At 45.9% G+C, this 14,553-nt stretch overlaps 2 protein-coding genes across 2 annotated transcripts; both read right to left on the reverse strand.

The window, feature by feature from the left end:
- Positions 1 to 911: 911 nt before the first annotated feature.
- Positions 912 to 3,137, reverse strand: LOC135707601 (uncharacterized). The gene has a single exon (XM_065229467.1). It carries the CDS (start codon positions 3,135 to 3,137, stop codon positions 912 to 914), a length of 2,226 nt encoding a protein of 741 aa, XP_065085539.1.
- Positions 3,138 to 4,809: 1,672 nt separating this feature from the next.
- On the reverse strand, positions 4,810 to 14,343 carry LOC135707603 (uncharacterized). Its single transcript, XM_065229468.1, has 2 exons — positions 14,079 to 14,343; positions 4,810 to 4,949 (listed from the first exon to the last, which is right to left on the reverse strand). Exons 1-2 carry the CDS (start codon positions 14,341 to 14,343, stop codon positions 4,810 to 4,812), a joined length of 405 nt encoding a protein of 134 aa, XP_065085540.1.
- Between the last annotated feature and the right edge of the window lie 210 nt (positions 14,344 to 14,553).

Below are 14,553 nucleotides of genomic sequence, written 5' to 3' on the forward strand. Positions count from 1 at the left end.
TTCCAGTTAGTAGAAAAAAAAAATCAAAATTCTCCTCCATGTCTCCACTTAGTTCGAGCGGTGGAGGGAGCGGGACAGACGATGCTGTCGAACTGGCAGCCATTTGCAACTGAGGCTGCCCTTGTACTCGTTGTGGTTGCTGCACTTGCACATTCTGCAACGAGTTCACGATTTCGCGCAACACATCATTCTGCTGTTGCATGAAACGCGAAAACTGATCGTCATTCATTTTGCATCCAGTTTATCACAAATTTCGGGAAAACACACTACACTCAGCACAGCATGAAGCGAAAAAAATATGGCCGCCGAACAGGACCCGACACGCTTGCTCTCGAAAAACGCCGACGCAAACGGGAAACGAGATCTGCAGGGTTATCCTTTCCAGCTGCGTGGAGCCATTGCGAGCCGTGAGTGGTTGATTGGATTTCAGAGATGCGGTTTGCAACGAAGGTTTTCCAGGACCGTGGGGGGAGATTTCATCCATTGTAACACCACTGTAGAATCGGACCAAAACACTACAGCGGAGAAGTTCATATCCAACGCCGTTGAAGTTCTTCCATAGAGTCGGGAAGCGATGAGTGTTGCACACAGCTCTAGTCTAGGAATACTGAGCGGCTTCAATGGTGCGACCTTGGACTTGGATGCTAACAAACTGATCATCACACTGCCATCTGGTGTTTTGGAGCGTACGTAGATGCACGCACCATATGCAGCTTTCGAAGCATCTGCGAAACAGTGCAGCTCCGCGCGTCGAAACTTGGGAACTAGAGCGAATCGGTCAATCCGAAAGTTGGAAAGCAGCGGTAGCTGATCGGCGAGTCGAACCCACTGCTGTCGGATGTCGGAAGGAACTTCGGTATCCCACTCTAGAGCCAGCAGCCAGAGATGCTGCATGAGGATTTTTGCTTGTACTACGACGGGTGATATGATTCCGAGAGGGTCATACAGTTGAGCGATAGCTGAAAAATGGTGCGCTTCGTAGGTGTTTGATTATCGATTACGATTGTCGTATAAAACTTGAAAACGTCCGCCTCAGGTTCCCAACTGATGCCAAGGGTTTTGATGGTCTCATCGGGGCCGAATTTTACAGAAGATTGAGGAAGACCAGCCAAGACCGGTAGGGAGTTCGAACACCACTTTCGGAAACGAAAACCGCCCTTTTGCAACAGCTCCGTCAACTCCGTGCGTAGTTGGATTGCATCCTTGATTGTGTTCTCGCCACAAATGAAGTCGTCCACGTACACATTCTTTCGAAGAGCCTTGCTTGCTTTCGGGAATTCACTGCCATGATCTTCCACCAACTGCAACAGGGTCCTCGTGGCCAGAAACGAAGATGGTGCGAGTCCATAAGTAACGGTACACAGCTCATAAGCTTGAACGGATCCACTACTGCTGGGTGGCCATAGAATCGTCTGCAACGAACGATCTGCACGATGCATCAGTACCTGCCGGTACATCTTCTCCGCATCCGCCACTACTGCGATCATGACCATCCGGAAACGTAGATGAATGTCCAGAATGTCGTGCTGAACCACTGGCCGAACTAGCAGCGCATCGTTGAGAGAATGCCCGGTGCTAGTTTTTGCTGAGCTATCGAACACAACTCGAACCTTGGTCGTCGTGCTCGATTGCTTTACCACGGGATGGTGCGGAAGATAGCAACTGGTTGAACTATTCTCGTTGTCATCAAGAGCGGGAACCATATGGCCGAGACTGATGTACTCGTCCATGAAAGCGTGATACTGAGTCTTCAGTTCTTCATCCTTCTCCAGTCTATTGTCCAACCACTTCAAACGTCGCAGCGCATTGGTCTTTGATTCACTGATCATCTGATCGCATTCGGGATGCTTGGGCATTCGAACAACATATCGTCCGGAGGGATCACGGGAAACAGTCTCCTGGTAGAAATCTTCACATTTTTGCTCGTCGACCGAGTAGCTTGAGCCGCTTACATCTTCAATCTGCCAAAATCGCTGCAGCAGTTCATCGACTGGTACAACTGTCGCCGCATGACAAGTTGCTGTCGGCTGCTGGGAATGCTCGCGGGACTCATCGCAATTCATCCAAATACGGTTTCGACGAACAGAAGACTTGGGAGATGGAACCGGCCATTCCGCAAGAAAGAGTAGAAGTGAGCAGCACCAATCTACCCTTCTAGGAGTGCCAAAGTCGGGATCGGCTAGAATTAGATCGTCGGGAAGCTTCAATTCAGCCACATTGAATGGTACGGATGGAGTGTCACTGGTCACTTTCCGCAACACCTGGAAATCAAGTACTTCACGGAAGTTGGACACGCGTGATCGAACTTTGGCAGTCACTTCGTGCTTGGCGCTCGTAACAGCCCCATCTACGCCAGCGATTGGCACGTTGACAGACCTACGGCTCAGGTGAAGTTGCTGGCAAAGTCGTTCGCTAATCGCATTCGGCTGGGATCCAGTATCCAACAAGGCACGGGCGACGTGTTCTTGACCGTAAGCGTCTACTACGATCACTACTACTGTGGTCAGAAGAACGCTAGCTGATTGGAATACAGCCTTCGTAGACGAGGGCCCGTCGTTGGGACCAGAAGAAACGACAGTGAGAACGTTCGAAGGACCTGGATTGGCAGTTACAGCTATGGATGATCGTGATGCGGTATTATCTTCGGTAATCGTCGAATTGAGTTCATATGGTCCGGGGTGAATCATAGAGTGGTGGCGTTTCGAACATTGCTTGCAGCTGTACTTCGATCGACACGTGCGAGCAAAATGATCGCTTCGAAAGCAGTTGCTGCACAACTTCTTCTGTGTTATGACCTTTAAACGATTCTTCGGATCCAAGCTGTTGAAAGCGGGGCAGTCGTACAACGAATGTTTCTGCTTCTCGCAGGCAGGGCACAGCGGAAATGCTTTCGGTAAAGCTTCAGTAGCTGCGTTAGTACTCACGCAAGGTTGACTGGGACGCTTTAAGGCAGAAGACTGACTCACTGACTTCATCTGGTTGTGGTGTGGACGGTTGATCGAGATCGTCTCCAATATGCGCGCTCGCCTTTGGAGGAACTCAATCATCTTTGTGAAGGTGGGTTCATTGTCAGTAGCAATAGATTCTTCCCACGCAGTGAGAGAGATATCGTCTAGTTTGTCCTCCAACAGCTCCATTAGGATGGAACTGAAATGCTCGACGGGCTCCCCAAGTTGCTCCAAAATCTTGGTATGTCGTTGGAATTCATCCTTCGACGGACTGGTTAACGATCTTCGGGTACTTCAGTAGAGCACGGATGTGTTTCTTTCGCAGAAGGGCTTTGTTAGAATAACGTTGCACCAACGTGTCCCAGGCGACGGTGTAGTTGTTCGCAGTGATTGCAATGGACTGGATTAGATTGGCAGCTTCTCCCTTCAGTGACGCTCTGAGGTAGTGGAACTTCTGTACGAACGAGATCTCCGTGGACGAGTGGATCATGGACAGGAAGGTGTCATGGAAGGTTAACCAGTTGTTGAAGTCTCCATCAAACTCAGGTAGAGTGATCGTGGGAAGCTTCACGTTGGTTAAAGTTGGTAATTCACGAACTGCCACAGAAGCTCGTGGCACGACAGAAGCAGCTGGTGGTAGCCTCGACATCAAACCTGCCTTTGCTTGGAAATACTTCTCCTCCATCTGGGCTCTGCACCGCAAACTCTTCGCTTCAAGTTCTTCACTGTCGTCCAACTCTTCGCAATCGGATTGGACTATTTCGAATGTGTCCCAAATCTTCTCCAGGCGTTCCAGTCTATGAGGAACTTCAGCTTGATGTTGTTCGGGATCATAATTCTGAAGGAACAGGATCATCCTGTCCATGGCGTCGACTACATTTTTCCGCTTCTGCTCCTTTGCTTTCTGCTTCTTTTCGTCCGGCATCTCTATGCGGCAATTTTACCGGCGACGTTGGCGAAGCTGAAATGGTCGAAAAGGACCAAGAAGCACCACAAAACTAGAAGTAAGCGTATTAGAGAGGTACTCACCTGGTACCTCTTGGAATGAGGCCTTGGATTTTGAATAAAAACAGCAATACGGTCCAAAACCTCCGATGTGTGTTCGCAAATCAAGGTTATGCGCAACACGTGTAACGGGACGGGAACTATTCTTCCAGGAGTATCCTGGTCACGGCACCAAAATGTTGTCTCACCGGTGACTCACTGTCGAACTTGTCAGGATATGAAGGTAGTTTCGGGTTCGGGTTTCTCCCCTTTCTTCCTCCTTTCCAAAGACGTAACTCGGATAAAAGAAAAAAACACTTGCTCCTTACTTTCACTTGCTACATTGTGTATATTTTCAATGGCAATCCGAACAAAGGCAAAATGTAAACAACGGAATTTAATTAGAATGTCAATAGCACAAACCGAGAGATGATACCGGAACCAGTGGAAATGAAACTAACCTATCCACGCCATCTATACTAAAGAAATATTTCTAAATTACAGAGACAATCCAATTTTATATCCTATCAAGCTCTATTGCAGATCCAGCAACCCATTTCAGAATGTCTGGAGAGTCACGCCCATTCCGAGGTTACTTTCACTTACAATAAGCCCCGCATGTATGCATCACCGTTATCAAATGGATATTGGTCTTACATACACGCTTCCAGGTTCGAAAATATTCTTTTCAAACCAGGCACGAATTTAGTTTATGTTTTTTTTAAATTGTAAAATGTATTTGGGCTGGTCTCACCATGTTCACTTGATGCTCCAATCCATGCGTTCCGATTGTCTCTAAGCTTTGCAGCTTATTTCGTGATGCACCTTTATCATAATACTTCCTTCAACAAACACAAATTTTCTTGCATTGCCATGGTTATCTGGGAGGTGGCTCGCGGCCACCAGCTACCACCCGTCCAGTCTTGGGCGTATCCAGCGAGGCATCTTTCATATTGCTCGCAATCTCCGGAACCGGCGAGAGACCAGCAGCCGAGCATTTTGCAAGTGGAAAACTTGCTGAATCATGACCAAAACTCGCGACGGACACATTATCAACACGTTCCTGGGCTAATTCATCAACCGGACCGGGTTCAAAATCGCCCACGGTGACGAATCTCTCAATAGAACTACACGCCGAAAGTGTGCCATCCGAACTCGAAGAATCGGGCTCCCGGGAGGCAATGAGAACCTACACCGAACAATAGAATTGAAGCTGCGTCGTAGATTCTGGAGGTTAGATTCAAGGTCAACCGAGTCACAGGCAAAACACGATACATCACTAAATGATAACTTTATGAACACTTGAAACTAAATTTCAGCACACAAATTAACAAATTTAAAACAAAAAAATGTTAATTCGCTGTCGAAAAAACACAGCAAAAGTAAAACAGGTCAGCTTTCAAGCGCAGCCTACTGTGTCATTCACCATGCAGCGCGTATATGAACTGAAATTACAAATTATCATTCGCGATGCCACTAATTTCTGGTCCGGGAGAAAAAATCAAACAACGCAGATTGCGACATTTTTTCTGATGCTTGCAAACATGATGAATCACGTTTTCTTTCTCGATTCTAAAACTTCTCGGAAAGCGAGAAAACTACTAATCACACACGTATAACCGGCCGGGAGGCAGAGCGCCAGCGCGAATCCGGCAAATGCAGCCAAAAACTATGAAAGCGAATGCACGCACAAACTTAAAACACAACCGTATCCAAAGGCGTTCGAAACTCGAATCTATTTTCACTAATTGTACTATACACCAAAAATTGCTGGATAAATTCTCCGTCAAATGACATATTACATGATAAATTTCCCATTAATGGTTTAGAGAAATTTGCGTTTGAAAACTTCCGCTATTTTCGTTACATGCCTTGTTTTCAATTTCGTAAAGAAAGATGCAGTCCTACGTCAAAACATGATCTCCTATACCAAAGGCATGTTGATAGTTTCATCCAAATCGAAGCGAGTCGAGCTGAGTCGTTTGCTCCTTTGGCAGATAATTGCTCTCATGTAAATAAATAAGTTAATAAATCAATTAATAGTAAATTTAAAAAATCATTTCAATCAAATCATTTAAATCATGTTTAGTAACACTGGAATATCAATTTTTTGTAAACTATGGTACGAAAATTTGAACCGATTTGCCTTATATTATCCAAGGTTGCTAATCTGAATACACTGCTTTAGGTTGCAGAAGCAATTTTTTCAATCACCTTCAATTCCAAAAAAGAGCTTATAGAACTCATAAAATAATAACTACAGTTTATCTACCTCACTCTTCGTAGAAAGATGAACCGCCAACCCGCAATGAAACATAGAAAAGGGATACATATTTCAGCAAGATGCATCCCGTTATGGTATTACGACCGACGAAAAAAAAAACACCAAATGCACAGCAGACAGTAATCAATCAACCGCAAATCAAACGGATCACCTTCAATTTCTGGAGATGTGTGCGGAACCATAATTTTCCAAAAAAAATGTGAATGAATAGCAGCGTTCCGAAAATCGGTTAAATAAATATGATACAATGTTCCGAAGAGCCGATCAGCTGAAATGAAAACATGTCTTAGGATAAAGAAAGGAACGGCTGAAGGAGGATTCGGTTAACAAAAACTAATCCTTCTGTATCCCTTTTTCCTACTTTATCTCCATCCGTTTGCTTCAGATTCTTTCAAGGATGCAATTCTTTACCGTTTGTAGAATAAAAAATAATTACCGTTTTTTGAGATTCCCTGCCGAAGCGTCTCAAATTTTGAGATTCTTTTTTTCTTCAACTACCGTTCGATGCGATGGTGTGTGACAACCAATTCGAAATTCCATTTCCTCCCGAAAAAAATAAATAAATCCCGAATGGTTAATTCAAAAGTACCCCTCCGATAAAAAAAAATAACATGCACTCGAAAACCATCGGAATCGGAAACGTGCCTAAGAATCGCGCTTCCCTTCCTATGGTCGAATCATTCGATCGGGCCGTTCTAAAATTCTGATTAGATCAAGTGGCGCGACGGCGAAATAAAGCACGGAAAAGAGTTAAGTCCCCGCGCGTCTGTCTGCGTACATAAATCTACATATTGATTGCAGTCGCTGTGTCGATGTGCGATGGATTAGGATGCGATGAGGTTTGGGTGGTGTTTCATCGTCATCAGCTGGATCGTTCGTCCCGTGTGTAAGCAAAGCTACCTTCCTCCAGCCGAGTTTTGTTGATATAGATGCCTATGTAAAAAGCGATTTCTGCGCTTTTCATAAAAGGCTTGAAAGACAACACCGGCTGCCGAGGGGTGCACCAATGGAGCTTTCGGAATTGAAACCTTAATTCGATCTGAATTAATAAATTAGTTTAATTATTTTTTCCATTGAATTTAACTCAAGTTACCAGCTTTTCTGGTAGCTGTTGAACTCAACTAATGTACAAATGTTTTATTTATTTGTCTACGAAGTTGTATTTGATGATGTATACTCAACAGATTGAAAATAGGTGCTTATCCCGAAGGTGTGCTCAATACCTACGAATAAATTACCTATTACCTATGAATTTTCCGGATCAATATAGATCAAAATTGTTTTTGTATTACGCCGTTGGATTACGTCTTTCGGCAACATATTGGGGGTGCAATTTCAAAAAAACCAAAATCGGCTGCGTTACGAAAAGTGGTTAGGTTTTGACCACTTATGACTCTGTCAATAGCGAATGGATTTTAGTTTTAAACAAACCAATCGATTGAAAATTTTTCTACAAATCTGCTAAAATGAACACTTTATCAATGTTCAATAGGTCACTAATAAAAATTACACGAATTTTCAAGCAGCAGCAGCAGCAAGGCTTTCGGCGCGTGGCGTTGTACATTGTTGCCCAGTACACAACGAAAGGCTACCCGCAAGCAGCGAGCTGCAGCCCACACGAGTGTCCATTCCCTGATGAAGGAGGAAGAAGCCGCACCGCTACTGATCGGATTCAGTAGCTCTTCGTGAGTCGCTGTGGACCATCTATGCCAAGCGCGTCACCCTCGTTCTAAACAAAATACGGCTCGCGGACGTGGCCGACGCCGTTATTTACCTCAAAAATATGGATTCTCCGGATTTTGCACTCTGAGAATTGCTAGTCCCAAGCCCCATTCAAATAGTTCTTTGTGCAAATTTCGCTAAATCTGGCCAATCACGGAGTAGGAACTATTGAAATGTATGGTCCGCAATGCTCATGCTCATGCTAAAATATAAGGAATAGTATGCACTTGAGTGAAAACCGTTTTCAAATCCGTTGCCTGAATTCAAAAATAGTTTTTCAAATTTTGTTGTGAGAAGCTAGCCTTCGCGTTTTTCCTTTTGATGACCCCCCGTTCTTTCCCATTAAAAAACTTACACCCCACGATGGAAAAAAATCCTCATATACAAAAAAACTGCGAGGGTGACTTTGAAGGCTGCTGGAAGCGTTAAAAAAACCGGGGGAATGAAAAACCTCACCCCAGAGATTTTTTTTAATATCTTCCAAAACTCAACCCTATCAAATTTAAAACGCACACGGAAAGACGACACGAGTCCTCGCTGCTGTCTTATTTCGTGGCTTCATCACCAAACACCGACGACGGCAACGCACTAGCACGGTACAAGATCAGGATGTTTCTCAAAAAGCGAAAGGAGTTTGGTACTTACTTACTTACTGTTATAACGGCATGGAACAGGAGAGGCTTATATATCATCCGTCGTCGTCGTTGTCGGTCGACGTCGCATCTGGGATCCCCCGGAAGCACACTGACTGTCGACTGGGCTGGGGCAGAAAAGGGGTGTTGTAGCGCGGATTCTGCTTTGCATAGTCGGTGGTGTAGGGCGCTGGAGCGACGACGACAAGGAAGCAGCGACGTGGAAGTGGTTCAAAAGTAAGATTTATGGTTATTAATTTTGCCTGTTAAGTAGAAACTTGACGCACGGTGGTGGCTCCAGAGGATGTCCTATGTATTTTTTTTTCTGTGTGTATTATATAGGTACTCACAGTTAGGGGTTTACTAATACAGCTAAATGAGAGAGGGTTAAGAGTTGGAGGCATGTCAAAGATAGCTGCAAACATTTGTTAACTAAGTTACAATTTGTCTTTCTTCTCTGGCAAGCACAATGATGCACAATATGCCCAAGGAAGTCGAACAGTTTTCCAACTCGAAAATATCCTAGACTGGACCGGGAATCCAAGCCATGGTTGACTTTGTTTTTACAGGCCTACAAGCTAAGATGATGATGGTCCCACCTCTTACCCCTACAACGGTTTGAGCTGGACGATTTATCTTTAAGATAATTAAGTATGACATCTTAACTAGATTAGCAAACAAAAACGAACTGGTTACAATTACAGGTACAAATTCCCTCAACTATTTTCAGTTGCTTCACAGCGATATAAAGGTGATAAAGCTTAGGCATTCACCTATTTGTGAACCTCAAATATTCACAAGCATTCTCAGTGATCAATCAACAAAGCATACTATTTAAATACTCCAACAGCTGGCCTTTCACAACAAGCCCTAAATTTTTCTCTAATGTGTGCAACATGTTGATGGGACGAAACTTTTCGGCTTTATTCATTCCAGCAACTTTTTGAATAGGTACCACTAAGGATTCCTTCCAAATTTGTGGCACATGTCCAGTTTGCAATGATTCATTAATAAGGTTCAGCAAGATGTGCCCAGCTTGAATAACTCTAGCATTAACATTATCTACTCCAGCCGATTTTCCTAATGAAAAGCAAATTTGATTTTTTTTTTCAAAAATAAGCTAATGAAAAATGCAAACTTTTGGTCACGTTCAACTTTTATCACTGCTCTAGTTAATTAAAATGCATTTTAGCACACGGATGCCTGATATTAAAAGAGGCCGATTTTGGGCAATGATCGTTCTTTTTAAAAATTTCCCCCACACCGTCATCCTAGTTTAGCCATATTGTATTTTGGCGAAGACAACAAATCAAGAAGACTGGCAACTTTGCCAGAATCCAAGCGACAGATACAGTAGCGCTGCACTTGAGTGAAGGTGGAAGCAACGCAAATACACAACCCTTCTTCTGAGGTTGTAATCTTTGCTATCAAATTCGTTCGAAGCATTTACCTTTGAGCGGCAGATGACGCGATTGTACCTGTCTCATAGCGTTTGTATGAGAAAATGGAAGAGTTGCCAGTCTTCTTGATTTGTTGTCTTCGATTTTGGTCTCTGCTTATGCTTCTATGGTGGACATAACGTAACGGCATAACATTTTCACAGCGGTACAGAACCCTATCGCTTCTGTGGTGTACTGCTGCTCTTGTACAAGAAACGTGAAGGTTCAGATTATATGCGTTAAAAATCTATGAACTTGTGCACAGTAACTTTCCAGCTGGTCACGAAAAGTTCACATGCACACCAGTGCCACAAAGTGGCATAATTATGAACCAATCTTCTAATCAATCTAATCAAAACTAATCATTCAAAAAGTGGGAGATGGATTGTATTCACACATAAAATTTAATCATCAATCAAAAGGTTTTGGATATCTGAACAACTTTTCTACAGACAGAAGCTTCCCAGTTGGTCAGGATCTTGAGATTTTTTTTTGGCAAGGAGGAAACCTTCAAAAGGCAATCGTGCCACCGCTTGATGACTGGGCGCACAGTCGCAGTGACACGGTGGTGGATCTCCTTGGACGCCTTCCCCTTTTCCTCCGGAACCACTTGTCGTATTACTTCGGAGGGGCCGTGCATTATGCATCTCACTTTACCTCAGCTAATTGGCGCTTCCAGTTCGCTGATCGTCTCTACAATTTGTGAGCCATTTAGCTCCCAGCGTCGCTTCGTACTCAGCTAACCCCTGGCGATGGATTACTCTGACGGAGAGTTCTCCCGGCTTAGTCTTTCACTTCGCACTTGTGTGAGCACATTACTACTTTCTAGCTGGTCCTCTCGCCATTTTCGCTGCAGCGCTGACATGATCTGCAACATTACTAATTTTATCGAGGTTTTAAAGCATTCTACAAGTCTAAATCATTGTCTACAGAACCCTCATAAAACCAGAAATGCTACTTGGGTGCTCTGCTTACGGCGTTAAAGGTGCCCTCCTCTCAACACATTTCTTCGACGACATTCTCCGTGCTAAGGGCAAGCATCTCCTCTCGCACAGCATCAAATCTAGGACATTCGAAGACCACGTGCTCTGGTGATTCTTCCACATTCCCACACTCCAGACAGAAGGGTGACGTTGTGTGTCCGAACCGATGTAGGTACTTCCTCAAGCAGCCATGACCAGACAGGAACTGCGTCAGGCTTCCTGTTCACCCAGGTCAAAAGAACCGGCATTAGCCTGTGTGTCCATCTACCGTTCTCTGCTGCATCCCACTCCTGCTGCCACTTAGCCATCGACTCCGTTCTCACCATTTTTCGTACTCCTCTGGTTTCTCTCGTCATATAGCACTCGTAGTCCTCCGCCAAGGTGATGCCGATTGGGATCATACCGGCGATAACGCATACTGCCTCCATCGAAATGGTTCTGTACGCACTCACGACTCGCATGGCCATGAGCCGGAACATACTACTCAGTTTTCTTTGGTTCTGCTTCGTTTTCAGCGCTTCAATCCAGACTGGACCTCCGTACCTTAGTATCGATAAGGACACACTAGCCAGAAGACGCCTCTTGCTGCTGCTTGGACCAGAATTGTTCGGCATGATTCTGGCTATCGCGTTGATGACCTTCGACGTCTTCTCGCAAGCATATTCGATGCGGCTGTTAAAGCCGGTCGTCGATCATCACTCCCAGATACTTCAGAACGCGCTTCGAAACAATGATGTACTCTTCAACGGTGATTTCTGCCCGCTGCACTGCTTTGCAGTTACTGACCAACATCACTTGTGTTTTGTGGTGGGCTATCTGCAGCTTCGCTCCTTGCATCCAGTTACCAATCGTATCTATCGCCCCGGTCGCCAGCATTTCCACTTCTTCCAGGGTCTCACCGGTTACCGTCAAGACGCCATCGTCCGCAAAGCCAACGATCTCAACTCCTTTGGGCAGCTTGAGCGTCAGCACGCCATTGTACATTCCGTTCCACAGCGTGGGACCTAGAATGGAGCCTTGTGGAACTCCCGCCGTGATTCTACGCGATTTCTGCCCCGTGTCTGTCGCGTAGACCAGAACCCGGTCCTGGAAGTAACTGCAGAGGTAGTCTGGAACCCTCATTCTATGTAGCGCCTTGGCGATGGCCTCCCAGATGGCGCTATTGAATGCATTCTTCACATCAATCGTAGTCACGGCGCAGTATCGATTTCCTCTCCGCTTCTGTTCGGAAGCTTTCTGGGTTCTGTCAACCACTGTCCGAATTGCATCCACCGTCGATCTCCTTTGCGGAATTCGAACTGCCTCTCCGACAATCCGTATTCACTCTCCGTGCATTTCGTCAGCCTGTTCAGGATGATCCTCTCCAAGAGCTTTCCGACAGTATCTAGCAATCATATAGACCTATACGATGCAGGATCCCCGGCGGTTTTCTGGGCTTCGGCAACAGCACAAGCTTTTGTACCTTCCACCTATTAGGAAACTGACCCTCGTCCAGACATTTCTGCAGCATCATCCTGAAGATGTCCGGGAACGTCTGGATTGCTGCCTTCAACGCCACGTTGGAAATTCCATCGGGGCCGGGAGCTGTATTCGCCTTCAACCCTTTCGCTGCTGCTATGAGTTCCTTGTTGGAAACTTGTTCAACGTTGTCTTCATCTTCCTCGCCATATGGTGTAGGTTGCCAGGTCGTTGGGTCATGCTGTGGGAAAAGTCCCTCCACGATGACTTTCAGCTTGTTGGGACACATTTCAACCGGCATCGACCTCTGATCTTCGCCATCGCGACTCGGTATGCATTGCCCCAGGGGTTGGCATCGGCATCGCGGCACAGCTCCTTGAAACTATTTGACTTGCTCAGCTTTATCATTCGTTTCAGTGCAGCACTGGCCTCTCGGAACACCACCCTGCGCTCCTCTCTGTCTGCTTCTGTTCTTGCTCTCTGAGCGCGCCTTCTGGGACGCTGCGCTTAGGCCCGGGACGCTGCTGTCTACCCTTAGAGCTTCGATGAAGAGATCCTTATTGAATGCCTTCGTCTTCCACTTCCGCTCGCGTACTTTCGTCCTCCGCATGCCCAAGCATTGAAATCTCCTGCGATGACGACTGGTTTCCGTCCAATGAGCTCTCCGGTGAGCCCATCTAGCATCTGGTGGAACTGCTCAATTGTCCATCTCGGGGGTGCGTAGCAACTACATACATAGATTTCATTGATTTTGGCGATCACGAAATCTTCGTATGAGCTTGCCACCACTTGTTGAATGGGATACCTGCCCATGACTTGTATGGCTGCCATTCCTGCTCTATCTGCCACCCAGTTACCATTATTGAGAGGGACTCGATATGGCTCTGCAATGATTGCAACGTCGCACTTTGTTTCCGTTGTTGACTGCCACAACAGTTGCTGTGCTGTTTTGCAATGATTGAGATTTATTTGGGTTACCTCCATTATTGCTGGCCCACCATCGCCTTCTTGAACTCTGGGCACCTGAAACTTCCCGTCACATGGCCGTTTCCGTCCTCTTTTTTGCAGTGCGTGCACCTCGGTTGCTTTGTACAGTATTTTGCAACGTGCCCCTTCTCTCCGCATTTCTTGCACAGATCAGATCTGTCAGCGCCTTTGCAGTTTCTCGCCTGATGACCGAAGCCCATGCATTTGTAGCATCTCTCCATTTTCTTAGATACCCGAGGAATAGCTTTCAACGGGCACACTGACAACCCAACCTTGATTCGGCCTGTCTTCAGCAGCTCGTTAGCTGCGTCCGAAGAAATTCGTATCGACGCCGTCTGCGTGCCATCATACGCCTTCCTCAACCGAATTGCCATCGGTACGTCTCGACCACTGACTTCTGGGATAAGGCTCTTACGTTCACTGTCCAGCCAAGAGATTTTTCGACGAGCTCCTTAAAAGTTGCGCTCCTAACCATAGGATCCCTTTCAGCTCAAATAGCATCTCGCTTTTCTGGGTTCGCCTGATTTTCACCACGTTCTCGCCTAGTTGTTTCAACTCCGGATCCTCTCTCACTTTCCGGAGGAGTGCTGCGTAGTCCTTCGCCTCAACAACCAGAGCGTCACCCTTGCTTCTCTCCCTACGAGGCCTAGGCTTCTCCTTGTTCTTCCTGTCTTCCTTCTTCTTCTCTTCCTTCTTCCTCGCTTTTTCTTCATTCTTCACAACTTCATCTTCCTTCTGTTTTTTCTTCCTCTCCTTCTGGTTCTCGGCTTTACGCCACCCACCATTTTCTCCCATCTCCTTGATGCCTTCCTCGTCCTTGCGTTTTTTGGGCTCCTCTTCATCTCCTGGCGTGTCCCTATCTCTCTTTTCAGGACGTGGATTTGTGGGTCCCTTTAGGCGTCTCATGTGTTTCAGCCAGTCTTATGCTCTCCTTGGCCTCCAGGAGAGCCTTTTCGGCATTTTCGGCTCTTTTTCTCCACTCTTGGAATTCGCAATCTGCCACTGTTATGCCGGATTTGATTTGAGTAACAAGTTGCTTGATCTCTTTGTTTTTATCCTTGAAGAACACATAGAGTCATCGATCTTCCTCCTGACCTCCGTCATTTTGGTTCTCCC

The sequence above is a fragment of the Ochlerotatus camptorhynchus genome, unplaced genomic scaffold (assembly GCF_037179485.1).
Source record: "Ochlerotatus camptorhynchus isolate MF236.1 unplaced genomic scaffold, CSIRO-AGI_Acam_v1.1 ptg000314l, whole genome shotgun sequence".
In the NCBI taxonomy this organism is placed as follows: Eukaryota; Metazoa; Arthropoda; class Insecta; order Diptera; family Culicidae; genus Ochlerotatus; species Ochlerotatus camptorhynchus.